This window comes from Schistocerca americana, chromosome X (genome assembly GCF_021461395.2).
Source record: "Schistocerca americana isolate TAMUIC-IGC-003095 chromosome X, iqSchAmer2.1, whole genome shotgun sequence".
NCBI lineage: Eukaryota > Metazoa > Arthropoda > Insecta > Orthoptera > Acrididae > Schistocerca > Schistocerca americana.
Genome location: NC_060130.1, coordinates 700,107,799 through 700,135,051, shown reverse-complemented (window position 1 = coordinate 700,135,051; position 27,253 = coordinate 700,107,799). Strand labels below are relative to the sequence as shown.

General features: G+C 38.4%; 1 protein-coding gene across 4 annotated transcripts in view; it reads left to right on the top strand.

Moving 5' to 3' along the window:
• Positions 1–27,253, top strand: part of LOC124556721 (microtubule-associated serine/threonine-protein kinase 2) — a 262,482-nt gene that overhangs the window by 178,690 nt on the left and 56,539 nt on the right. For 3 of the 4 annotated variants that reach the window (XM_047130714.1, XM_047130712.1, XM_047130715.1), the window contains exons 15-19: positions 2,119–2,240; positions 15,306–15,533; positions 18,835–19,267; positions 22,539–22,738; positions 26,620–26,834. In XM_047130714.1, coding sequence (XP_046986670.1) covers positions 2,119–2,240; positions 15,306–15,533; positions 18,835–19,267; positions 22,539–22,738; positions 26,620–26,834 — 1,198 coding nt within the window. The remainder of the gene's footprint in view (positions 1–2,118; positions 2,241–15,305; positions 15,534–18,834; positions 19,268–22,538; positions 22,739–26,619; positions 26,835–27,253) is intronic. The other variant, XM_047130713.1, reaches the window with a different exon arrangement.

The following is a 27,253-nucleotide window of genomic DNA, read 5'->3' as shown; positions in this document are numbered from 1 at the left end:
TTCTGGTATATAAATTATTGGCCAGCATATATCCAAGAAACAGAAATAGTTCTCTTTGCTGAAAATGCAAGTATTTTAATTCAAGCACAATGAACAAACTTTGACACTTGAAAATGTAATAGTATTTTCTTGAAAATTAAAAACTAGTTCTCTGCAAATGGACTGTCAGTGAGCTTAGATAAAATTCAGTAAATGAAATCTAGTATTCTAAATGCATAAGTTTTTATATTGATAAGAATCTGAGTTGGAAGTCACCTGTTACAGATCTTCTTAAATGTCTAAGCTCTGCAAATTTTGGGTTACAGATAATCTCAGATTTTGGAAATGAAACTGTCAAAAAATTGACTTATTTTTCCTATTTCCATTGACATTGGGCTAATTCATCATTGAGAAACAAGGACTTGCACAAAAGCATGTAATAATGTTAATATGTGGTGTTCACTCTACAACCTCTAATACACAGCTGTTTAAGTGGTTGGGTGCACTGACAACAGCCTCGCTGTACTTGTACTATCTTATGAAGCTTACTGTCAACAATCAGTCACAGTTGGAAAACAGCATTGATGAGTCTAATACTAGAGGCCACTGAGAGGGGTGAGGTATTCAGACATAGATCTTTAATAATATTCTTGTGTGTGTGTGTGTGTGTGTGTGTGTGTGTGTGTGTGTGTGTGTGTGTGTGTGTAATGGAGAAATTTGACATCGTTAAGTATAAGTTACTACATGTTAATAACAAAAGAGAAACACATCATAGATTAAGAAAATTGTGTAAACGATCAGCATGTTTCCATATTTATCACTAAGAAAGTGTATTGTACTTATAAAATTGACTCATTTCACATCATAGTGAGAGGTCACAATTATGAGCCAAGGAACATACAAATAATTAACTAAGTATCACCTGATGAAAAGCTTGTAGTGCTCTCTTACGATATGAGTACAGAAATGTATACCATCTCTGTTAATGCAAAGATTTCGAGAAACTATTCTAGAAAAAATATATTAATGTTAGTGGTAGTATTGCCACTCAGATATTGTTGACGAGATGACAATTTTTATTTTTTCATTCAGTTGCTCTGAAACACTTGAATAGTGTACACCAGGTAATGTTATACCCTTCACAAGGTAGCCAGTGTAAAGTATCGCTTTTGCTACTCGGCTAACACTAGCTGTGACCTTGTTCTCATCTGTGATTCCAGTCCTGGGTTGTCCTTCACATGTATTGCAGTCCGGTGAATTATGCCTACATTTTAATTCAGCCACCAATTTGTCACATGTTGGAAATGAAGAAACAGACTCCTTATAAATCTTGGATGAAGTACTGTTGGTTGTACACTGTCCAAAACAGAATATTTCTTGATGGAACTGTAGTCCAGTTTATTAATTTGATCAAAACATAAAACTACTTTAAAAAGCCAATAACAAAAGAATTTTGCAGAAGATGTGGACACTTAAATTACTGTGTAACATGTGCCAACTCACCATAAACAAAATATCATCTTTATGTTAGACAGAAAGCTTTGTCACCTTGCTTGCTTATTGACAGTGCACCCAATACTTGTAAATATCTCCTTGCTATAGAATGTGTAATGTTACCCAGTGAATGTGGATGATATCTACTAAGTTTTATCTAGTTTCATGAGGATCAGTTGCCTATTTACACCAATAAATAGATTATGATGTGGTTTTCTCAACATGTTAAAATAAAGCTGTTAAATGATTGTAAACTGACATCTAATTTGAAAAATATGGGTGGGCTAAAGCAATGTATCAGATGTGACTGACCACACAATTTTCCCATGTGTAGCAGAACACAAAAGAGCACTTCATAGGGTTTATTTTCCATCATTTTCTGAGTGTTCATCTGGGATATTACCATTTCCTATTTTAATATTTCCAGCCAAGGTCTGTGTGCAAGAAGCAGGCAAGAATTGAGAACAGAAATTAATTGTATGTGAACAAGTGTGTCATTTGTTTTGATCTGTAATTGCTTGCATTATATATTACTTTTTGATTATCTTTTCTGGCATTTCATCTATTTTTGCAAATGAATTATAAATCTGTACAGAGCAAATCATTTATATTTCTGAGATCTGACATAAAAATTCTTCTTTGCAGACAGGGATATGGCAAACCTGTAGACTGGTGGTCTATGGGCATTATATTGTATGAATTCCTCATTGGCTGTGTGCCCTTTTTTGGTGATACACCAGAAGAATTGTTTGCCCACACTGTAAATGGTAAAGTATGAGCTGAGAAATTATTTTCTGGCATTATTTCAGATTTATGTTGCTATGCATTAATGGTGTTGCAGATGAATCAGGCGGACATCTTGCAAAACAGCTTTTTTAATTAAAAGCTTAATAAAAGAAATTTTGAACCCTGACTCACTGCAGTGATGAAGACAAAAAACACTGAAATATGTACAAAATTATACCATTATTGAAACTTAGTGTTGTTCAGTGACATATTAACAAACATTTTTTAAAATTTAAAATGCATCTTAAAGGAACACTTTGATCCGGGTCTGAAAACCATGCATCATGACCACCTGTTCTGTCATCCTGTGGCTGTCATTAGGAAGCAGTGTGGAGGGGCATGTCATCAGCACACCACTGTCCCAGCCACTGTTGGTATTTCAAACCTTGGAGCCACTATTTCTTATCCTAGAAGCTCCACGATGGGCCTCATAAGGCGGTGTGCACCTTGTTTGAATCCCCCACAAAGACAAAATGGTAGCAACATTGCAATTTGAACACGAGCCCCCCTCATTGCAATCAAATGTGCTTAAACACTCAGCTACAGATATTGTCTGAAATCAATCTTGGTGCATGGAAAATAAAAAATAATTTAATTGTACATCTGTTTAATAGCTGGTATTTGGTTTTTCCCCTTTCCTCACTTCTTCACTCCCTCTCCTCCTCTCTTAACACTAAATGCACGAGACCCGCATTGTATCACACACACTTTCTGTCGTATCTGTGTTTGACTCATGGTTTCATGTAGTAGAATAATTTTTTATTAGTGTATTATTTTTGTAGCAAAATTTAAATTATGTTATTTCATTTGTTGACCGTACTTGAATCTTGTAAAAGTTTCCTGTGTAAGGCTAAGATAAGGGAGCAGAGGAAAGGGAAATATCCATTGTTCAAAACAATTATAATATCTAGTAACATCTTGCTTGGTGGTGGTCAACAGCATGTATGAATTGTACAAAATGCATAAGACTGTGTTGTCTGTGATAATGTTATTTATTCCGCTACCAGTTTCGGCCTTAATTCATCATCAATGGCAGCTGTATGACATACAAAAATGGACACTGTGACAATATGAAACAAAATAAGATCAAAACAGGAAAAAACCATTATATCCATTGAAATACTCAAAAAAATTATCGCAGGTGTATCACATGTCGTATGTGCTTTGACATATATTACCACTGAAACCCAGAATTGCCAATAAAAATGAAAAATTGTAGCAAGATTAAAATGTGATGGCGCATTGACAAAAGAACCACATGTGATGTATAACAGTACAAGTCAAAGAACTTCAAAGTCAAAGATGGCACTCTTGACCAAATCCATTAAAACACTTCTGTGTTAATCAGATTACAAAATTGAAGTATTAGCAGTTTTACACTTGATTGATATTATGTGAAAACATTAATAAAACACATATAAAGTAAAAGAATAACAGAACTGATGAATGTAACAAAACACAATATTTTACAATTCATTCGAAAATGTAAGCATGTAAAATACAAGCTACAGAGCAGTCCATGAAATTACAATCAACCAAGCCCTATCTGGCAAAAATACACATTAAAGTAAATTAATATGAAGAAAATAAGATTTTTAGGAGTGAAGGAAAGAACAGAAGAAATGTAGAATATGTGGATGTAAAACATCTAAAATTTTATGCATATGAATATGACTTTTAAATTTTTATCTGTACAATAAATGGAATTTAAATTACATTTTGTGATTGTGTAGACACTGGATGACATATTCTTCTAAGTAATGTGTAATAGTTTAACCTATTACAATGTCCTCCATATGGTATGTGTGTGTGACGATCAAACAACAGTATGTTAGTATGTTCTTCCTGTGTGATGATTTCTTTAATGAGAAATTTGAAGCTTCAGTTTTCTTTTTGTTGTCTTCTATTACCACACTAGAGTGGCCAATGACTGACTGAATAGAAGCCTTTGCCCTTCTTAGCAATTTACATAGGAACAGAATTTTCTTGGTTCTTGGCAAGATCTTTTACTAAGGTATGACGTTAGTAGTTGTTGAATGCTTTGCACATTGATCTCTTTACAGATGCACAAATCTCTATTAAGTTTTGCCAATCATCAGTCTTGGTACATTAATTGAGAAAACTGTGTGCACTTCCAGTCCTTTTCAAACAACACAACATTTTATTAGAATTATGTAATTTGCTTGATGTCTTAGCTATGAATAAGGCCCATGTGAAAAAAGTAATTAGAGATCATATCTAAAAAGCAATATACAAAGTGTGGCTGTCAAATAACAGAATTATTGTTGTAAAACATTTTATTTGCAAAACATATTTATTTAGTTATTGTCAACTTCAATGTACTGCCCTCCTCTATACCCCTAAAGTGCTCCATTCGAATGTTCCATTAATGTAAATGACTGGAAGTCTTCCTTTGTGAGTTCCTTGCAGATGTGTGCCACTTTTTCTTTCACTGCTTCAGTAGACTGAAATATTGTTCCTTTCAATGGAGATTTGACGTGTGAAATAAATGTCACATTGTGCCAGGCCAGGCAAATAAATTGGGTGGTCTAACACCAGGAGGCTGTACTTGGCTGGAAACCTGTTAATAGACAGTGTGGTATGAGCTGGTGCATTGTCTTGATGTAGAACCCATGATGTGTTCTTCCACAATTCGTGTCCATCCCCCCCCCCCTTTCCCCCCTCATGGAGTTGAGCAAGAACCTCGGGTAGCAATATTGATTGATAGTTTGACCTTTATGAACCAAGTGACTATTGAAAATATTATCAACACTTTGAAACTTGATTTGCTCATTTGCTCATTCAAGCTTTTTTTGCTCTCAGTGACGTTGGGCCCTTCCAGTCCATGGATTTGTTCCTAGTTTCTAGATCATAAGTGAAATACCAAGATCTGTCACGTTACACTCTTTCCAAGAAATTGGGATAATTTTCTGTGGTATTCAAAGTGTCAATACAAACATATTCGCAAGCTTCTTTTTGTTGGATTGTGAGAGTTTTTGGCACAGATTTCACACACATTTTTCTCATGTTAAATTGGTTATTTAAAATTTTCCGCACGCTCTGTCAGATCAAATACACAGCCAACAGTCAAATTGAATCAAATTACCTTCTCTTTTTATATTTTCATCTGTTTTTGATGTTGAAGAGTGTTGCGGTGTGAGTCATCTTCAATGTCTTCTCGGCCATCTTGCAAATGCTTTAACCACCTAAAGACTTGCGTACGTAATGAACAGTCTTTGCTATACACTTCTCTTAGTAAACTTGTTGCTCTATTTTTACTCTTATCTTACACAAATGAAGACCACAGCCATTCTGATTTGTCTACAGACACCAGAGGTGCCACATTCGACTTCACGTTTCACAGCTATTGGTTATTCATATTTGCTGCACATGTAGTTACCCTGCGACAGCTTTAGTCCCATTATTTTATAGCCACACCACGTACAATTTAGCTTGGCACCAATGAACTGGGCTTGAAAACAAGGTCATCAACTGAAAGTTATATGACCTGATTGCATACTAAACACGTTCTGACGATAGAATGGATAAGTACTCTTAAAAGTGTTGTTGACCATGTTTGTATTGATTACATAACCTGAAAAGACTGGGTTTCTTTCTTTAAGTGAGACGATGAAAAAAAAAAAAAAATTTAAACCATTTATTATCTGCACCGACGTAACAACACCATTACACTATCAGCATGGGTGCTTCATGGGCCAAAGGTGGCTTGATAATAACCAGGGACCAGAACCCCATAAGAGGAAGTGAAAACTCGCCATATGAGTCAGTCTGCAGGAAGCAGAAAGTCCAAAACTTCACAGAGACTTGCATGGGGAAAAACTCAACTAGGCTGGCACAGGTGGCTGGTGACTGAGTACTCGGCATGTAGCACAAGACCAGGTCTGCAACAATTCTACATCTACATCTACATACATACTCTGCAATTCACCATACGGAGCGTGGTGGAGGGCACCTCGTACCACAACTAGCATCTTCTCTCCTTGTTCCACTATCAAACAGAACGAGGGAAAAATGACTGCCTATACGCCTCTGTACGAGCCCCAATTTCTCTTAGCTTATATTTGTGGTCTTTCCGCGAAATATAAGTTGGCGGCAGTAAAATTGTACTTCAGCCAGCCTCAAATGCTGGTTCTCTAAATTTCCTCAGGAACAATTCACGAAAAGAATGGCTCCTTTCCTCTACAGACTCCCACCCGTGTTCCTGAAACATTTCTGTAACACTCACATGATGATCAAACCTACCAGTAACAAATATAGCAGCCCGCCTCTGAATTGCTTCTATGTCCTCCCTCAATCTGACCTGATAGGGATCCCAACTTCTCGAGCGGTACTCGAGAATAGGTCGTATTAGTGTTTTATAAGCAGTCTCCTTTACAGATGAACCACATCTTCCCAAAACTCTACCAATGAACGAAAGAAGACTATCCACCTTCCCCACAACTGCTATTACATGCTTGTCCCACTTCATATCGCTCTGCAATGTTACGCCCAAATATTTGATTGACATAACTGTGTCAAGCGGTACACTACTATTGGAGTATTCAAACATTACGGGATTCTTTTTGCTATTCATCTGCATTAATTTACATTTATCTATATTTAGAGTTAGCTGCCATTCTTTACACCAATCACAAATCCTGTCCAAGTCATCTTGTAACCTCCTACAGTCACTCAACGACAACACCTTCCCATACACCACAGCATCTTCAGCAAACAGCCCCACATTGCTATCCACCCTATCCAAAAGATAATTTATGTAGATAGAAAACAACAGCGGACCTACCACACTTCCCTGGGGCACTCCAGATGATACCCTCACCTCCGATGAACACTCACCATTGAGGACAACATACTGGGTTCTATTACTTAAGAAGGCTTCGAGCCACTTACATATTTGGGAACCAATCCCATATGCTTGTACCTTAGTTAGGAGTCTGCAGTGGGTCAACGCTTTCTGGAAGTCAAGGAATGTGGCATCCGTCTGATACCCTTCATCCATGGTTCACAAGATATCATGTGAAAAAAGGGCGAGTTGCATTTCGCAGGAGTGATGCTTTCTAAAGCCGTGTTGATGCATGGACAGCAACTTCTCTGTCGCAAGGAAATTCTTTATTTTCGAGCTGAGAATATGTTCGAGAATCCTGCAACAAACCGATGTTAAGGATATTGGTCTGTAATTTTGAGGATCCATCCTTCTACCCTTCTTATATTCAGGCGTCACCTGCGCTTTTTTCCAGTCACTCAGGACTGAACATAGTGTAAGAACCGACCCATCCAGCTTACTACTGTCTTTAGGGAAACACCTCTGTCAGTGGGTGTGCCGTTACTATGTACCACATGTGTACTTTGTGGCAGGCTGCTGCACAATTCTGACGCTGTAGCTATGCCAACTTATCTATCTCAATTGCGATGTCTGCTGGTGGGGATACTAAAATGTCAATGCATAATTCAGAAAGGTAGCCAGTATATAATATACAGGGGGATTCAAAAAGAATACCACAACTTTCAAAATCTGTATTTAATGAAAGAAACATAATATAACCTTCTGTTATACATCATTACAAAGAGTATTTAAAAAGGTTTTTTTTCACTCAAAAACAAGTTCAGAGATGTTCAATATGGCCCCCTCCAGACACTCGAGCAATATCAACCCGATACTCCAACTCGTTCCACACTCTCTGTAGCATATCAGGCATAACAATTTTGATAGCTGCTGTTATTTCTCGTTTCAAATCATCAATGGTGGCTGGGAGAGGTGGCCAAAATACCATATCCTTAACATACCCTCATAAGAAAAAATCGCAGGGGGAAGATCAGGGCTTCTTGGAGGCCAGTGATGAAGTGCTCTGTCACGGGCTGCCTGGCGACCGATCCATCGCCTCGGGTAGTTGACGTTCAGGTTTCATAACTAACCTTTTTCGTAGGACTCTCCATACAGTTGATTGTGGAATTTGCAGCTCTCTGCTAGCTCTGCGAGTCGATTTTCCTGGGCTGCCAACAAATGCTTGCTGAATGCGTGCTACATTTTCATCACTCGTTCTCGACCGTCCAGAACTTTTCCCTTTGCACAAACACCCATTCTCTGTAAACTGTTTATACCAACGTTTAATACACCACCTATCAGGAGGTACACCATACTTCGTTCGAAATGCACGCTGAACAACTGTCGTTGATTCACTTCTGCCATACTCAATAACACAAAAAGCTTTCTGTTGAGCGGTCGCCATCTTAGCATCAACTGACGCTGACGCCTAGTCAACAGCGCCTCAAGCGAACAAATGTACAACTAAATGAAACTTTATAGCTCCCTTAATTCGCCGACAGATAGTGCTTAGCTCTGCCTTTTGTCGTTGCAGAGTTTTAAATTCCTGAAGTTGTGGTATTCTTTTTGAATCACTCTGTGTTTTCACAGACAAAAAGAACCTAGTTACCAGTCACCATAAAAGTAATAATTAGTTTTTAAATAAAAAAGTTCATTTCACTGTCTGGTGGTACTATGCATTTGGTACTGACCACTGTGAACAGTGTACGTAAATTATAAAATCATCTTTTTAACAGGTACATAATCTAGATGAAAATTATAATGCCAGTCTCCTGTAGTTTGCCTTTGCTATTGTCTTTACTGTAACACTCAACAAAGTTCCAGCATTTACCGGCCATCAAACTTAAATCCCTGGATCCTCGTAGATGGGATAGTTTAAAGCCCATCAGAAAGTAAATAAAGTAGAAGTGACTGACACGTGAAGTTCCAGAAGTTCAGCATCTATCAAAGGATGCAGTCAATGAGACTTGATAATGAACAAACCAATTCAGAATTTTCCACATGATATAGGTATGGTAGCATAGAAACGTCTCGGAGTTTATCATGTGCCATTGAGCGTTGCTGACAGTCAAAGTCCCATGACAGTACAAGAGGAAAAGACAATGTATTTGGCAGAGTCCAGTGGAGTGGAGCAGTACGGTACTCAGACTTAACAGCTGTGACAGTAAGAAGATGGTGATGTGGTGTAGTTGGCAGTTGCCTGCCTGAGGCAGCTGTGCAAGGAGAACCCGCTCTGTGGATGGCTATATTGCCATCTTTGTACTACCACTGGTGGATGGCTTGTGTGATCAATGGTCATAAGCTGTAGTTACCATTGTATGTTGCAGAGCCACTAACCAAAATTGTCTGCAGTCATGGTAAATATATGAGATACTTCTTCCCCGAACATGGCAGGTTTGGCTGGGGAACACTGCTCGTCATCCGGCATGTGGGCAGTGTAGTTTGGAGTTATTGGAATTGGTGTGGCTGCTGGTAATTGCTGCATACTCGTTTTTTCCACTGGTGTTAGCGTTGATTCATCTTTCGCCAAGGATAATGTTGCTTCTGGTGTGGTTGTATCTGGCATTTTTATGTCTGGTTGCATGAAAGACGCACATGGTGCTGGAGCAAATGCACCAGCTTCTGGGTCTTATTGTGCTGCTTTGGTTGTCACGGTGTTAATGCCAGCAACAGTGACTTGTCAGGTGTGGAAACCTTTTGATGGCACAGGTGGTTGACGAGTTGCTAAACAACACCTGCCTGAGTCTGTACCCCGAAGCTTTATGGTGGTGTCCTGGAAACACCAAACTTGATGCCCATACCCACAAATTTGGACTGGGTCTAGGTAAGCTAGACTTTTTGTGATGGTTAATGTTTGTTTGACCATAGGAAACAAAGTTGTGTTCTTAGTTGTCTACCATTATGCAGTTTTGCTAGGCTTTTTCCATCGATGGAATGTACTTAAAGGGTGGTCAGTGCTGTGCCCAATTTCATCTCCTGCACGGGATGGGGCATTTTTGTCTTGAATGTCCGCACCTAACATTCTGCTGGGTCATTGAAAGGAGGATAGAATGGAGTGAATGGAAGATAATGTATGATATTTAGGGTGCAGAAGTTTGAAAACGTTTGGGTCTTGTCCTAGACAGTGATTTTACGGAAGAGTTATATAGTAAATATGCGTATGCGCTGAAATGTAATACCTCTGACTTTTTTCATGTGAAAACTCTTAAAGCTTTTGACATAATACAAACATCTTTACTCTTCTTTCTCAACAAAGTCACCCCAGCAGTGAATACATTTTTCCCAACAAGAGACCAGTTTGTTGACACCGTCGCTGTAGACAGACTTTGTTGATGGAGCCAGAAACTCGCCTCTGCTTGCACTGCTTCATCACTATCAAAGTGAAGTCCTCAAAAGTGTTCTTTAAGTTTTGGAAACAAGTGAATATCAGAAGGGGCCAAGTCAGGACTTTGTGGAGGACGGTCGATGACTTTGAATGCAAAGCGTTGGATTGTTACAGATATTGTAGCATTTTTGTGTGTTGTGGCATAGCCGTGCTGAAGGAGAGGATGCTCCATGTGTGGATGAACTCTTTTGAATTCGAAACTTGTGTACAGTATGCTGTTTCTCCTGCACTGACATGCTTACGTTATGTGCCACCGCATTACATTACATACTGCCCCATTACATGCAACAATTTCGAGCCCTCTTGTGACAGAGGGCTGCAAGTATGTAGACATGAAGAATAAAGATTTAAAAAGTTAATAACATTTGTTTTGTTTGAAATGCTAGACGAGTTTTTGCGTAACAAATTCAGATATACTACTTTTCAGCTCACCCTTGTAGATTAGATTAGATTAATACTTGTTCCATAGATCATGAATATGACACTTCGTAAAGATGTGGAACGTGTCAGGTTAATAAAAGATGTCTGTACAGGATATTACATTACACAAAATATTGCATGACACTAATGTTTAAGTTGTCTCCCCCCCTCCTTAATTTATATCTAAAAATTCAGCCAATGAATAGAAGGAGTTGTCATCTAGAAATTCTTTGAATTTATTTTTTAAATGTTAGTTGGCTATCTGTCAGGCTTTTGATGCTGTTTGGTAGGTATGTTAATTATCAAATGGTGGCTTCTGCTTAGGTGGAAGACTTTTGTACTGTGTAGGGGAAAAGTTAATAGGCACATGTTACTACTTCCAAAATATGATCTAGAAATGGGCCTGGAAAGTGTATCTGGAGGTGGTTCCAGATACCTTGCGGTAGTGGCCAGGAATGTAACTGCTGATACAGTGCTGGCTGAGATGTGGCACACACCTGGCAGCCCATGACCATCTTGGTGATGTCTTGATTTATAACATGCCAGTGCAGCATGAAAATTGTTTGACTTTGAATATTCCCCAGTGACTTTCATGGAGGCGTGCCAACACCTTTGACTATAGGTCTTCTGGAATGATCACTTAGACACCTACTGTCGCTGGCAATAGCAGGAGTACTCCTTGGATTGCTTAAAGTTGGTGGCAGAGTGATAAAAGACTTTTGGCCACCTACTGTCTTGGTTGAAACCCTGGTAGCCACACATTGCATGTGTAATCTGGAACATACCATAAAAGACGGTCTATAACCATCACATGTGCTATTTGGGAGGCTGTCAGTGGAAGATTTATGTGAGTTGATGGTGGTTATTAATCTATTTGCCAGCAGACCTGTGGAGAGACATAGAATCTGCTGATAACCAGGGTAAGCTATCTGCATTGGCGCAGTCAAGTGTTGATTTGTGTGTACTCTCATATTGGTAATTACTAAGAAACAGCCACCAAAGCTGTAGCCATTCGGCTGTGTTCTGGGATGCAGCAGTTGGGTACAAATATTATCTGAAATGCCTCAGGGTCAGTGACCATCTCAAATACTCTATCAATAAATATTAATGGAACTTTTGTATGCCATAGATGTTAGAGTGAGAGAGAGAGAGAGAGAGAGAGAGAGAGAGAGAGAGAGAGAGAGAGAGAGAGAGCTCTTTCCACTCTGTGAGTAATTTTGTTGGGCAGGTGACATCATTTTAGATACATACGTGATTGGACATTCAAACCCACAGGTTGTGCAATTTAACAATATCTGTTCAATCCTAATTGAAGGCATTGGGATGAGAGAGTACTCTGGGAAAAATTAGTGAAACATGGAGCATGTATCAGACAATGCTTGAAAGCAGAGCACTCTTGTTCCCATTTGGAAGCCCATTCGAAAGGGACGTCAGCTTTTTGGAGTCTATTCAACATTGCAGCATTTGGAATGAACTGTCTGTAATAATTTATTTTGCCAAGTGCTAACAGAAGTTATTTTGAGAGAGTTCAGTTTAGGCAGTTTCTGTATGACTTGTAGCTGTGTTTCTGTTGGTCTCACTCCACCTTTTCCCTTAATATGTCCTAAGTACTCTAATTATGGCTTAAAAAATGACCACTTTTACAGGTTGTAATGGAGATATGTTTTCTCCAGCAGTATGAAAACTCACCAGAGGTTGTGTAAATCATATTTATTGGTTATGGTTACTATGTTGTTGTCCAAATAAATGAGCAATGGGGAATGTCCTGGAGCAATTGCTCCAGTAGCCTTTGAAAAATTGCTGGAGTACTAGCTGTGCCAAATGGCAGCCTATGGTATCAGAGAATCCATACGGTGTATTGATGACCATGAATTTTTGAGACTCTGCATCAAGGGGAAGCTGTAAGTATGCTTTAGAGAAGTCGGTCTTTGAGTATAAGTGCCCACTTGCAAGACAAGAAAAAAATTCATTGATTTATAGTTGTAGACAGTGTCTGTTACAGCTTGGGAATTGACTGTGGCGTTGAAATTGACACAGATGCAGAGAGAGATATCTGGTTATGGACCACTACAGTGGGAAATGACCATAAACTTAATGGAATTCAGTGGAGAACGTCCTGGGCCATAAGGCGATTGAGTTCATTCCCTATGGAATCCCTGATGATGTAAGGTATAGGACAAATGTATGGAAACCATAGAATTTTGTTGTCACAAAGAGTGATATGTGCTGAAAACCCAAATGAAATGGTAGCCTTCAGTGGCTGTGAGGTGGGCTGGCTCGAGGTGGACAATGAGGCCAACTGTTGGTTGAAGCTGTGAAGACAACATTTGTTGGGGACAATGTCCGTCAAGTGCGGTGCCAGACGCTGGTGTACGTATGTTGTTTAAAATGACCATGTGATTTCTAAGAGGTCTTCTGAGCTAGGATCTGTTAACTACAGAGTGTCGATAAGGATTTGATGGGTATGTACATCTTGTATCAGTCTAATTTTTATGAGGCTGTCTGCATGAGATTCAGCTCAACCACATGTTGTGCAAGTGAATTTACGTTGTGAGTGGCCCATTGTAAGCATGTCTGTGCTGGTTGTTTAACACACTGTATAAAACACAGTCATTCTGATTCCACATGCACTTGGTGGTCCTAGTATTGTGGTAGTTTATCCAAGAGCTCATCTGGTTCCTGTGACAAGCAGCATCAATGATCCCTAGAGATGATGGTGCATGGGTGCTGCATATTAACACCATTCCTTACAGATGTTGTTGCATGTAAGGAATGGGCCAAATATAGGATGTGCTGCGAGGGTGATAGTAGCTGCTTTGTAAGGTGCTGGTGCTGTTATTGTTATTGTTGTTGTTGCTGTTGTTGTTAGTGTTCTTGCTGCTGCAATAACTGCTGCTGAAGGAGCTGCTGCTGCTGCTGCTGCTGCTGTGGTTGTTGTTGCCTCAGCTGAAGCTGTTTCCACAATTCAAAGAACTGCATGCCTATAATTGCATGCTCTCTTATCCTTACAAATTGGCTGACTGAATCTAGACACTAATCTGTACATGATTATGTTACTGATATTGTAGATGCCTTGCAAACATTAGAAAAATACCTCACCACCACAAACTAATACTTCTGCAGGTACAGTATTTACTGGACATCATACATTAACACAACTTAAATCGCTAGATATTTCAATGCAGAAAAAAATTAAAGAATCTAAGTAAAGTAGAAGGAAATAGCACTTGAAGCTCCAGAAATTCAGTGTCGAATGACGTTTAATAATACCGTGAGCAATATTAACTAGTACTCTGCATGAAATAACCCATGGTAACACAGATATCCAGAGGAAATGTTTGCAAGTGTCTCACCTGTAGTTGAGCACTGCTGATGGAACCAAAGGCTTGTAACAATATAGCAGTGCGAGATGACAAATTTGGCAAAATTCAGCAGAGCAGAGTGATATCATTATCAGAGTCCAACAGGAGTGATGGTAACAAGACAAAGGTGTAGTGTAGGCTAGTTGGTGATTTTGGCTGGTGGTCATGTGCCATAGTTACTGTTGCTTGTGGCAGAGTTGCTAAATGTACAATGCCCACGGTGTGTGGTCTCTACTATATCTCTACTATATATGCATCTTCATCCATTGATTACAGAAAGAGAATAATTTCATTTATTGGACATTGATAGTTACTTGCTTCTGCTTGGTTTACCAGTGATGATGTATTTTGTATTTTAGCATTTCTTGTGTTTTAAGTCACAGCACAACTTAAAATTGGGAAAATATTAGTTTACTTCAAACAGCTGTCTCTAAAATTGAATTATTGTTTATTTATTCATTCACTTATTAACATTACAGAGTGACACACCACCTTGGTAACTATAGTGGTTCATTTGCTACTACAAACTAGACAATTTTCAGAAAGTTAGTACTTTCCATGTTTTTTATATAATTAAATAATTAATTAAAAAATAAAAACAAAAGAAAAGAAATTACACAATATACATAAAAGTAAAATTGGAAAAAATTCTGTTTTCTCAAGAAGAAAATAATATATGAAAGGAAAGCTTTAGATAGCAAAGGAGGTCCCTTTACCTACCTATTTCAAGTGGGAGGGCTTCAGTAAACGCTTAGAGCCTGTCTCACCTGAATTACCATAATCTACTCTACTATAGTTACTACTATATGTATATGTTGTGATATTAACTCTATGTGATTTGTGTATAAGGTATGACAGCTCCCTCCACTTAACTGTGCCGTAAGTGGGATAGTAGCCTCGGGAGATGACATCAAGACTCATCTCCCTGAAGGGCACTTCTTATGTTTGTTTTCGTGTATTTATGTCTTATTATACTGCATATGTACTTTTATACATTGCATTTATAAATAAATTGTGTAAATTTGTTGTTTTACAGATGACATTGAATGGCCAGATGATGATGACTGGCCAGTGCAACCTGAGGCCAAAGACATCATCACATCTCTACTACAACAAAATCCAAGAGATCGACTGGGAACAGGGGGTGCTCATGAAGTAAAGGAGCATCCATATTTCAGTGGTGTGGACTGGAATTCATTACTCAGGCAAAAAGCTGAATTTGTTCCTCAGATTGATCATGAAGAGGACACCAGTTACTTTGACAGTAAGAGCATATTTTTGTTCACAGGCTAACCTGCACCATTTTGACATTTAAAAGTAGAGCAATGTAAGTGGAGAGACATAGCTTGTTAGCACATGCAGCAGTCAAAGATGCATTGCAGTTGACTTGTGAGATGCATTATAGTGTTATATTTTTTTAAATTTTTTATGCATTAAGACTGAAGAATTGTGAAAGAGTAACATCTTAGAAATTTGTTCACTTCAGTAGAGGGAAAATGGAGTCATCTATTTTAGGAATTAAACTAAAAAAGTGACATTATAGTGTGTTGAGTTATAGAAGATGGATGATGATGTGTCAAGAAATGCAACTTTTTTGAAACAGACATGCACACAGGATGACAATATTTTTAAGCCTTTTGGTAGATGAAGTTGATACTCTCTGATGGCCACGAATTTGTCTCGGTAAATAATATACCGATGAGCAATTTGCTTGTAAAACTAGAATAACTGATTATAAGCAAAAGCTGACAATATATTAACATCGAGGAAAAAGCCTTCCCCAGCACTACCAGGGACTTCGTGCTGGAAGGGAAATGTAGCCTTCAATCTGGAGTTCAAGGAAATGCAAAAGGAGCATGTAATAACGGTGTTTTCCCCAATAGATTAAAGAGACTTCCTTTATTTATTTTGCATCAGCTTGGATGTACAGTCACATATCTCTGAGTTTTCCTGTTGAATTGACATCCTTTAAATCTCTGCAGCATTCCCATCTCTTGTGTAACAGGCTGATGGTATGTGTAGTATAACCTCAATCACTGTGAGACATGCTCTTTTGTGGTGCTTGAAGTGCTTGGAGCAGAATGGAAAAGCATTATAAAGCTGGGACCATGCAACAGGAATGAGAGTGTGTGTGGGCCAGTAAACAGATGGTGTGGTAAGCACTGTGTTGTGGTTTGGTACCTCCAGCAAGCAGCATTATTTCTCTGCATAAGCAGTCTTGAGAACATCAGTTGTTCAATCTGAGGGCTTCAGTACAGATCTGGCTAGTGATGTGTATCCAGTGTAATACAATCTTTAATAAGTCTGTCCGAATCTGAATGACTGCATACCAAGTTGGAACAGCCAAAACAGCAGCATTGACTTATGCTTGATTCAATAGTCACTTGTATGTAATATTGGTGTTCTTGATTTTCTTGCATTTAAAGAAATGTAAAAAAAAATGTTGATCACTATATGCATTTGCTGCTTAAACTGCTGAAGGCATTGAAGGTAATACAAGAAAGTCTCCTAGTGAGGAGCCTTCAAGACTGTAATTTCTGTCTTGCTATTCTGTCCCCTTGTAAATTAGCATCTCTCCTCTCCAATCCATTTATATCCTTGGTTTGCATTTATACCATTTTCTTATAAGTGTTAATATGTATTTCTTATCACAATTTAGATAGATTTCTCTACTTGTAATGTGTGCGAAAGATACATCTTTTTGTTCTTCAGCTTCCCATTTTTTGTGGAGAGAAAAAAAAACATTCATCTGCCCTTGTTTCCATTTTGACTGACCTCTTGTTATTGCTTGAGCAGAGAAGTATTATAAATAATGTTTGAAGTGTGTAGTGTATACTCCATGTATTACCATCCTGCAACTGCTAACTTCTGTGCTGCCCCCCCCCCCCCCCCACCCCCTTTCCTCCCACTACCCCCTATCCCTGAAATACATAGTTACAAGAGCATTATCACTTAATTACCAAGAGCTGGGTTAAAGGTTTCATGAAACACTTTATAATCATAACTCAATGTACTTCACCCTTTACCAGATTTAAGTTTTAAATATACTTCATCCCTGAAGACTATATTGATGATTATTATGTGCCTTGCTTTTTAATTTGAGTTTCCTTTTAAACCCTGTGCTTAATATCCCCCCCCCCCCTCTCTCTCTCTCTCTCTCTCTCTCTCTCTCTCTCTCTCTCTCTCTCTCTCTCGCACACACACACACACACACACACAACAAAAGAGCTCCAATGATTTCTTTTGTATTCGCAATGCTTTATGTGCAGACAAGCTACTTACAAATGACAACTTAGTATTAACAGAACACGAAATGATGTAACTTTACATACATGTAACTCTCATACCATACAAAAATATTTCATGATGTAATCAAAGACATTCCTTAAGGTTCTTACCTACGAATTATATCCACTATGCAAGGGATACACTCAGTAGTATGTAGGTAACCTACAGTATTACAGATTATGCAACACTATATAGTAAGCAGGAATTGGAGCTACAAGTAAACTATAGTGTGATATCTGAGTTTGTATGCCATTACCATTCTTCTTCTCTTCCAAATTCCTCAGAGGATCTGTTGCTGTTTTAGAGAAGTAATGCTCGAGGGGGGAAGAAGATCACGGTGTTGAATAGTAGTGATTGATCCTTGGTACTTCACAAAGTTTAACTCTTATACTGAAGCTCACATGAAAGCAAGCTCAAGGGTCAACATCTGGTCCAATTTCAATTTTGCCACAGGCATCCTGTTTGACCAACGTAATTCTACATAGTGGGATACTCTGACCTGCAATGTATTGTGTCCCATTTGGGCCCAAAATACTGAGTAGAGAAACAGTATATATTGTACCAGGTGGTATTTCACCTTTTTGACTCCTCTACGAAATATTTTGAAATATTAATTGGAAGAACTACTAATGTAATACTACTGTAGCTGCAATTTGATTGAATTTGACAGGTTTTAAGAACTGTTGACCGTTGTTAGCTTGTTGTTGTTATGCTTTGGATTGTATTAGCATCTGATATCATTCATAAGCAGGAACTGAGATTTGTGTGAACTGGATTGTGTTACAACACATTAAAATTGGAGTTTCTAACTTTATAAGTTAGTTATAATGTTTTCTTACTGTAAACTGAGTGAAATATAACTAGTCTTGCTTGTTGAAATGAAATAGGTGATTACTGCGCAGAGGGAAAAAAAGTTGTTAAGATCTCAATACACTTTTAGTAATTTTTTTCCCACTGGAGATAGGTATGGAAAGGTGTATAAGGCAGTGGAAAATAGTACAGAAACAAATGAATCACCCTTGTTCCAAAATTGAGATAAGTGGGAAATGAGAACTGAACAGATATCCTTTTCTGCTGCCATTCTTGATCTAGTGTTAAGTATCTTTACTGTGTTGCAGACTATTTTATTTTTCCCTTTTTTCCTCGAACTTTAGCAGAAGAAATTTATCATAAAAGTTTTGAACATTTGCAAGATTTTTTCCTCTCACTCCGTGTTAATCACTTGAATGATCATAACAGCAATATCATTAACTGTTCAACCCTTACATCTCTTCCAGCTCGAATGGATCGTTACAACCATGACATTGGAGAAGATACAGATGATACAGATGAGTCACCTCTGTTCAGTTCATTCTCGTCGTGTACGCCACAGTACCGTAAGGTACAGACCAGGCTAAGTCTATTTGAAGAAGGGGATGATGGCAGTTTCAGAAAGTCATTCTCACGTGCCGATTCAGGGCAGTCAGACCATTCAGAGTCTTCTCCTTCCAATCTTGGGAGTAATTTGGACACACCAGAAACAGATGGAAACCGGGAAATAATGGAGACAGTTGATCGATCATCGTTGAAGAAAGCTGCACAGCCTAGTACGCCTGAATCATCACAAACTGAGAGTGATGATGTTTCACCACAGATCCACAGGAAGAGGAGACTTCACTCAAAGGATGCTCTTCCTCGTTTTTCAATTTCTGTTGAAGATAATCGTACCAGGTAGTATTTAGTTATGTGCTGTATCATAGTCTACAGCTTTAGCATAAGAGTTATTTAGAAAATAAAGAACAAGCATGCATAAACCATGTACAATGGTTTCAGTGCTATTTTCTCACTCAATTTCTGTGTTGAGTAAGGTGTAGAGGCCAATGCCATTTGAGTTACACACACATTGGCATTATTTAATAATCTGTGCTAATGAACATGGCAATTTCAGGTCACATAAACTGTAAAGTGTGAGACAGATTTTGTTTCTGGTGTATTTCATTGTGGATTCAATGCTGTATGTATCAAAGGTGTTGTGAATGTGGCTCAAGTTGAGTAGTGCTACTTAATGTTTAAAAATGAGAAAGTAGATTTTCGTGTCAACAGGGAATCAAGACAATGTATGCTCATCATATTTAATAATGCTCTGTGCAGTTTAGAACTGGCACTTATGTGCTGTTATCTCCTTACGAAGATAAAGGAACATCCTCTTTTAGGTCATATCTCAATAACTGTTTGGTGAAATGGAGGAAAGTCTGTGATAAATGGTGTTTGTTTTATTTGTGTGTTATTAATATTAATAGTCTGTTTATAATCAAGTATTCTTTACCCTCTAAATGAGCTTCATTTAGTGGGTGGTTGGTGCCATTTGTAAACTGATAGTGCCATATAATTTGTCATTCCCATTAGAAAACAGAATTTCAATTTATTGAAAATACTATTCAGTTTCATTTTAGAGAGGTTACTGATTTAATGTTTGCATTAATATCTGTATAGTAAGATTTTTGCGAAGTAGAAAACATTGATTTGATAGATGTGTTTTAATTCAGAACAACTAAAAATATTGTGTGTCAGTGAATTGCAGGAGAAACTCTTTTTGCGCTAGTAGTTTCACAGATTTTTGCCTCAAGGTATCAGCAATTAAGTATGTAAAGTAACATCTTAATGCTGATTTCCTGCAGCTCATACCTAACTTTATGCCAGAACTATGACACATCAGGAATGTCACTTCCTGTGTCAGAAACCTTAACAACATTAGAGGGAGAAAAGCTAGAAATCCCTGTCTTGAATTTTGTTAATTTTATCATAATTTTATTTCAGAAGAGACGATAAAAATTACGACAAAAACATGGCCATAGTTAGCACCTAGTGTAAATTGTGACCAATGTGCGCATTTGCATAAATATATGCTGTGTCTTTAGCTTTCAGAACTAGAGATTCATTCTTTCAAAAATAAAAATGAAAGTTGAAGAACCCCCCCCCCCCTCCCCCCCCCCCCCCCCCCCCCCACTTGTGATCAGTTATGAGATACAATTCTGCAACCCATTTTCCTTTGTTTAGAACATCCCTAGCTCCCAATATGTGCTTCATAGTTATATGTTTGGCAAATGCAAATGCACCACTCTTAATGATGGCTGAAACTAATAACCCAGATAATAAAATTAAATCTGCAGGAGCAATAATTAAAATAGCAACATGAAAATCAGTTGAGGAGTGTGAAGGCTTTGTTCTTAAAGAAAACGCCCAAATAGTAAATTGTTGAAAGAATACATGCAAGAAGCTATGCAATGTACATACAGGCAAATCACAAATATTACATGTTCTGGCAAATGAAAAAGAATGTAATTAACTCCCTCAAAACTATGTAGTAACTAAGATAAATAAAGCAAGCTGCCTCCTCAGGCCTGTGGTTAATGGAACTGACTCATCCACCTACAATCTGGCAAAGTATGTGGTCAGAAAAGGACACACAGAACTGTATGTGAAGGATTCAACTCATTTCATCCAACTTATACAAGATTAGCGCATAACTAACATAATGGTCAACTTTGACAGAAAGTCTCTCTTCGCCAACATACCAATAGAAGAAAGAGCCTATTAGCATTCTTCAGGAATGAATACTACCTGATACCCCTAATTGATATTGTTTTGTTTGCAATCTACCTATTTCACCTGTGATGGTAAATATCATGAACAAAGCTATTGAGCGTCAAAGGGATTTTCCAGCTCTCCAATAACAAAGCAGCTCTTCATGCAAGCTTTTATGCAAAAGTGCATTAAGCCCTTTGCAGTTCTGCCCACACTGTGATATGTAGAGAACACTTTTGTTATTTGGTCACATTGAGCATCAGAATTGCATATTAACAGCTTGCTTAAGAATATTCAGTTTGTACTAAAACAAGAACGTGATAGTATGATTCTTTTTTTGGATATGGGCGTCTAATAATTCCTAAGTGGCACCCTGGAGCACACATTCTACTTGAAAACAACCCACGCCAACCAATACCTGTAGGCATTCCACCATCATCTGGCTCAGAAGTGTTACATCTTACACATGCTAACCAGTTGAGCCCATCGAATTAGTGATGCAGACAGAACCGAACAAAAGCTGAGAGAGCTTAATAAAACTTTCTGAGCCAAAGGATATGTCAGGACAAAAAGGTTCAGTGTTAAACAGTAAGCCAGGCACAAAAAATGAGGTAAAAGAACGGCTTCCGTTTGTGCAGTTCTGTGGGCAATGTTTTTCTAAGGAGGCCTAGAATCAATTTTTTGGAGTGGCTACAGGATTCGTGATTTGGTAGATGGGAAACTTTAAGTCTGATTAGCACCCTCATAGCAGAATATGACCTCAACAGACTGGCACGTGCAGAGCAACTGCATGACTGTGTGCCGCGCATCAGGTTTCCTAAAAACCAAAGTACTCGACAATCCTGATGCTATGAGGTAAGTGTGATTGGACACTGCCACAAACTGCTCATCCAGAATTGGGGCCGATTTTCTTGTGACGAAAAGCAAGAAAAACACAGCCACCACAAGCTTGTCACCTATTCACAGTAGGCTACCAATTATTGACAAGCTGGGTAACCCAATAATACATCCCTTCCCTTTCTTCTGGAATGGCCAGTGATGTTTTAGGACAATAATGTATAAGAAATTAGGTGTTGGTGGCCTTAAGACTCCTTCAGCAATAAAATATATTGAAGCACCTTCTTCCTGGCTAAATTAGTCTAAACCACTGCAGCACAGCTGAAATGTCTGACACTTTAGTAATTTAGCATTTTAAGTATTTTATAAGATGGTATACCAGTATACCCAGGATGATTTTATTGAGGCTGACAATTGCCACAGAAGCTTGTGTATTTATAATTATTTATTATGTAGTGGTTTGTTTGTATGAAATGAAATACTGTGTAATCTTAGATACTGAATTAGCTTTTACTTGTGTCAATGATTACATCTTGTTCTCTGTATCTCTGTTCTATTTGTTATATTGTGTATTTTGCAGCTCTCAGCCAGAGCAAAATACAAACCAATTGCAGCCATTGCCCATTCATCCTTTGGAGGAGAAAGGTTGGCGAAACTCTGACAATGTTCCAAGAGTGTCATTACCAGCAATTCCTCCAATTGCACCTTGTGGAAAGCACCGTTCCAGATCAGTTATCAAGAGTGCATCTGCGACTGGGCTTTCTCTTATGATACCTTCTGGTAAACATTCTTTCTTTTGTGACCAACATTATCAAATTATCAACAAATATTTCAGTCATAAAATTTATTCCCTATCTAGTGTATTTGTCATAGTCTCACAGAGACATTTTTAACTTATTACTTCATTGTTTCTTTTGAGACCTGTTCATAACTGTGGGTTTTTTGTGAAATGGAATTGAATTATAGTTAAAAATCATTCTGGTATGTAGGAGCTATATCCCATTTCTGGTACTTTCTTTATCAAATGAATCAGTTGTGAATATCTTAAAAGAAAACACACACACACACACACACACACACACACACACTGGTTACTGAGGGGAGGGGGGGATAACAACTACCACACAGAAAAGTATGTAACAACAGATAGGTAATTAATCCAGGGGATGCACACCATACATAAACAGATTAACAACCTATGTGAACTGAGTAAGAAATATTGGAAGTTATTCTGGTGCACCATGTACCTTCCGCCATCTAGTGGCTTGTGGAGTAAAAATGTAGATGAAGATACTACAATACAAAATTATACTCCAGTCTTGGTACAGATTATCATATTAGGATCCGACACTTTAGCAGACAGCGTAGCAACTTGTCAGTGATATGTGAATGACATGTTAGTTACCAGTCGCTATGGCAGAGGACACAATCATTTAGGTCTCTGGATTGCTCCCTGTATTTGTAGTGAACACACACACACCACAAAAGTATATTGATGAGGTTGTGCAGCTCCACTTTTTGCCCAACTCTTCCAATCCATTTGAAGTAATGAACCTGCCACTATCATAGTCTGCTTCGATCTACAACTTCATCAAAACGATGGACATAAATGACTGATTAAAATCCAATATGCATAAAATGTGCACCATAACAAGAATTACACTCTTAGAGAGAGAGAGAGAGAGAGAGAGAGAGAGAGAGAGAGAGAGAGAGAGAGAGAGAGAGAGAGAGAGGGGGGGGGGGGGGTGAAGTGAGGGGGGACAGGTAGGAGGGGGGAGGGTGGCAACATAAATATTGTCAGTGGTTTGTTGTTCTATCAGTGTTTGCATTCATACATAATGTAATGCACACAATTGTCATTATGTTAAGGGTTAAAACTAGCATCTAGTATAAATAGGCTCAACCCATCCACTCTGTTACGCAGCTTCATGATGTATTCTAGTACAGTTTGCAGTATGCAAGAGCGGCTATCAGTTGTGGACTCTGTAGCATAGCCTGAGATGCCTGTTGCATAAGCTGGGTTCTGGGATCTAGAGAGAACCCAAAGCATTATGAGATGTGACGAGCAAGTGTTCCCTAAATGGTGTTACAGTGATGTGATGCATGGTATAACATTGTGGGCCGTGGGACACACTTACCAAGTGGATGTCACTCATCTGTGGCTGTCAAGCACCTCCAGTAAACTCATTCAGAGGAATATATGCTTCTAATGTGATTCTGTCTCAGCTGAGAACAGTGACACTACTAAAGTTACCACGTTTCACAATTTTGGCTTGGTTGTAATATGTGCTACGGATGTGCCAGATGGAGCAGGACACCCTAATCTAAATTGTAATACTCTGGTGAAGATGACACTGCTCCACTGTTTCCTTGCTCAAGCACAGTGGGCAAGACACCACATTTGGTGATCCACGATGCGTCTTTATTTGAAGGGGAAATGCATATGGTGAGTTTCTGAGCATACAGATCTCATACAAACTGTACTGAACTTTCGCAAAGTTTGGTCTGTCATTTTGAGCATTGTGCTGGTTTAGTAAACATTGGAGACGTGCCAGTTACACCAGAGAGGACTGCAGTTCATAACTGTTTTTCAGTGAGGTCACATTTTGGGACCAGTGAAGGTGAGAGGAAAGTGTGCCATGGTGTGTGGTGGGTGTTTGGTCTTATGGCTATCAGTAGTGGCAGGATTGAAAGATTTCTTTACTTGTTGCACATTTTGTGTCATAGTTTCTGTTTTTACATGCAGTGGGGCTTTGAAGTGCCATAGTTTGTATGTTTGTACCTGTTTGTTCCTGTAACTCTATCTGAGCTGTCTTTCCTCCTTCACTCCCTCCTCCCTATGTTCACGATAAATTAATCCAGATTTGTTTCTTTCATTTTTTATTTTTTTAATCTCTTATCTTTCTTCCTTATCAGTTTCTCTTCTCTCTTGCTACTTTAGCCTGTCAGATATTGTGCTGTTAATATTTTACTCTAATGATTGTCTTTTAGAATATGTGCTGTAAAAATATTGCAAAACTATAATGTTTTCTTTTCGACTAGACCTGCCGCTTAGAATACATCATAGTATGACACTTTGTAATGAATAATTCCAGGTAAGGTGCAATAGTTTAATTAGTAATATTTCTTCTTTACTACAAGCTTATTTTGGCTATAGGGCCATTACTAATTAAACTGTTGCAGCTTACCAGGAATTATTCATTATAAAAGTATAATGTAACTATTTGGCATGCAGCATACAGGTTGTAACAGAATGGCGTTTTAAAAGATTGGGGGATTGTAGAGGATGAAATGTTGAACATTTTGATACAAGGAACCTATAGTTGGAAATGTAAAATACAGCTTCTGCAGCACCATGAACTTTCTACGCATTCGGTAGGCTAAATGAAACACCAGAATACTATGTTTTAGATAATGTTTATTGACAGTACAGTACAGTACAGCACAGTCAAATACTGTAAACCGAATCTGTGGCTTCACTACTGTAGAGGAAACATTCAATGTGACTACCATTGGCTTTGTTATACAATGTGCAACAATGCACCATGTTCGGTTTGATTTTCTGTAAGATAGTGTGCTCTCATCTGGTGGTATTAAATGCTTTAAAGATGCACTCAATAAGCTCAGGTACTGTTCCTGGAAGTGTTGAGTACACAAGGTACTTGACACTGCCCCCAGAGGAGGAAGTCAGGAGCAGTGAGGTCAGTGGAGCGCACAGCCCATTTCACTGGGCATCCCCTTCCAATTACTTTCTGCGTGAAGCTAATTGTAATATATGCACTGGGCCGACAATCAAAGTGCCTTGGAGCATCATCATTCTGAAACCACAAACTAGTGTGCAGTTGCAGAAGTTGCGGTCAGGCATTGCTCAGAAAATTCAAACACTGTATACCATTTGTAAGATATGATGTGTGGTCCAGTAAGGTAACCTCCAATAATTCCAGCCCAAGTGTTGACTGAGAATCTCATCTGGTAACTTCTTCTGCAGGTAGTGTGTGTATTCTCAACAGCCCAGTGATTGCTGTAGAAACTTAATTTCACATTTCCAGCTATAGGTTCCTATCACCCAAATTTTTAAAACGTCATTCTATTACTCCCTGTGTAAACATATGATACCACAAGGTGAAGTGGCAAGTAGATCACTACCCAGATTAAATTGCAGTGTAATCTTGTTTCTGGGTGGCTTCCTCAATTTGCTGTCACTGTTCCCATTCTTTTTTCCATTGTCCCATTCTTCATTCCTCTTTCTGTCCCATAAATTTCACCTCAATATGCTTTTACCTCGACATCCAAAACCTTCAGAAACAAAATCTTTATTGCATATTTGAGTTATGTGTTTCAGACAGTTACCTAGAATTTTTTTAGCTGTGAGTTGGATCCAGGGTCAATTCAGGATACATGACTGTGCCCAAACTCCCTGTCATTTCTGTGCCCATCTGTACTGCTCCCTCCTCCACCTTCTCATCAATTAACTCTCCACTTATGCCTCTCTTGGTGCCCTTACCTCTGCCTTCACCCCTTCTTCTACGTTTCCTTTTCCATGCCTTTAAGTTGGTCTCACTGCCTACCCTCACCACATTTTTCCAATACTTGCCATCTTGTAGCATTTCCAGTTGACAACAACTACCAGTTAGTTTTAACACCATTGTCTGTGCTTCCAGAAGAATGTCACCCACAACCAATTCAGTCCCCTGGTGGATCAAGCACTGCCAGTTCACGGGATACATCTCCTTGCCGAGAACTGTCACCTCTTGTTACAAGCCTGAAACCACCAATTATTATCCGGCGTGGTCCTCGTGGATTTGGTTTTACTGTGCATACTATTAGAGTGTACTACGGTGACACAGATTTTTATACAATGCACCATTTAGTAATGGTAAGTGTAATTCAAGTAAGAGAGAGAATTTTAAAATTTGCAAAATGTTTGGTTATGTGCTTTCAATGTGTATAGTTTGGTACCTATTGGAGTGCAATAATAATTTTTTACAATGTTGAATGAGAGAGAAAACACGAGGAAGAAAATTATTATTAAATTAATGTTTCAGACTGCACAATAAACAACTCTTGTAAACCCATCCCAGTGCACTCTATTACTTTCTACATTATTTATGAAGTGATTTTTTTTAAGGGTTACTTGAATCATATACAAATCTTTCCCTATTTTAATTCTTCCTTTCGAAACGATTGCTTCTCTTTTGCTTTCAGTGCGTACCAAGATGTTAGGAGGGAGGTAGTAGACAGAGAACCGAGATAGATGTAGAGCAATAACTAATTATCATTGTAGCCCTGGATCTT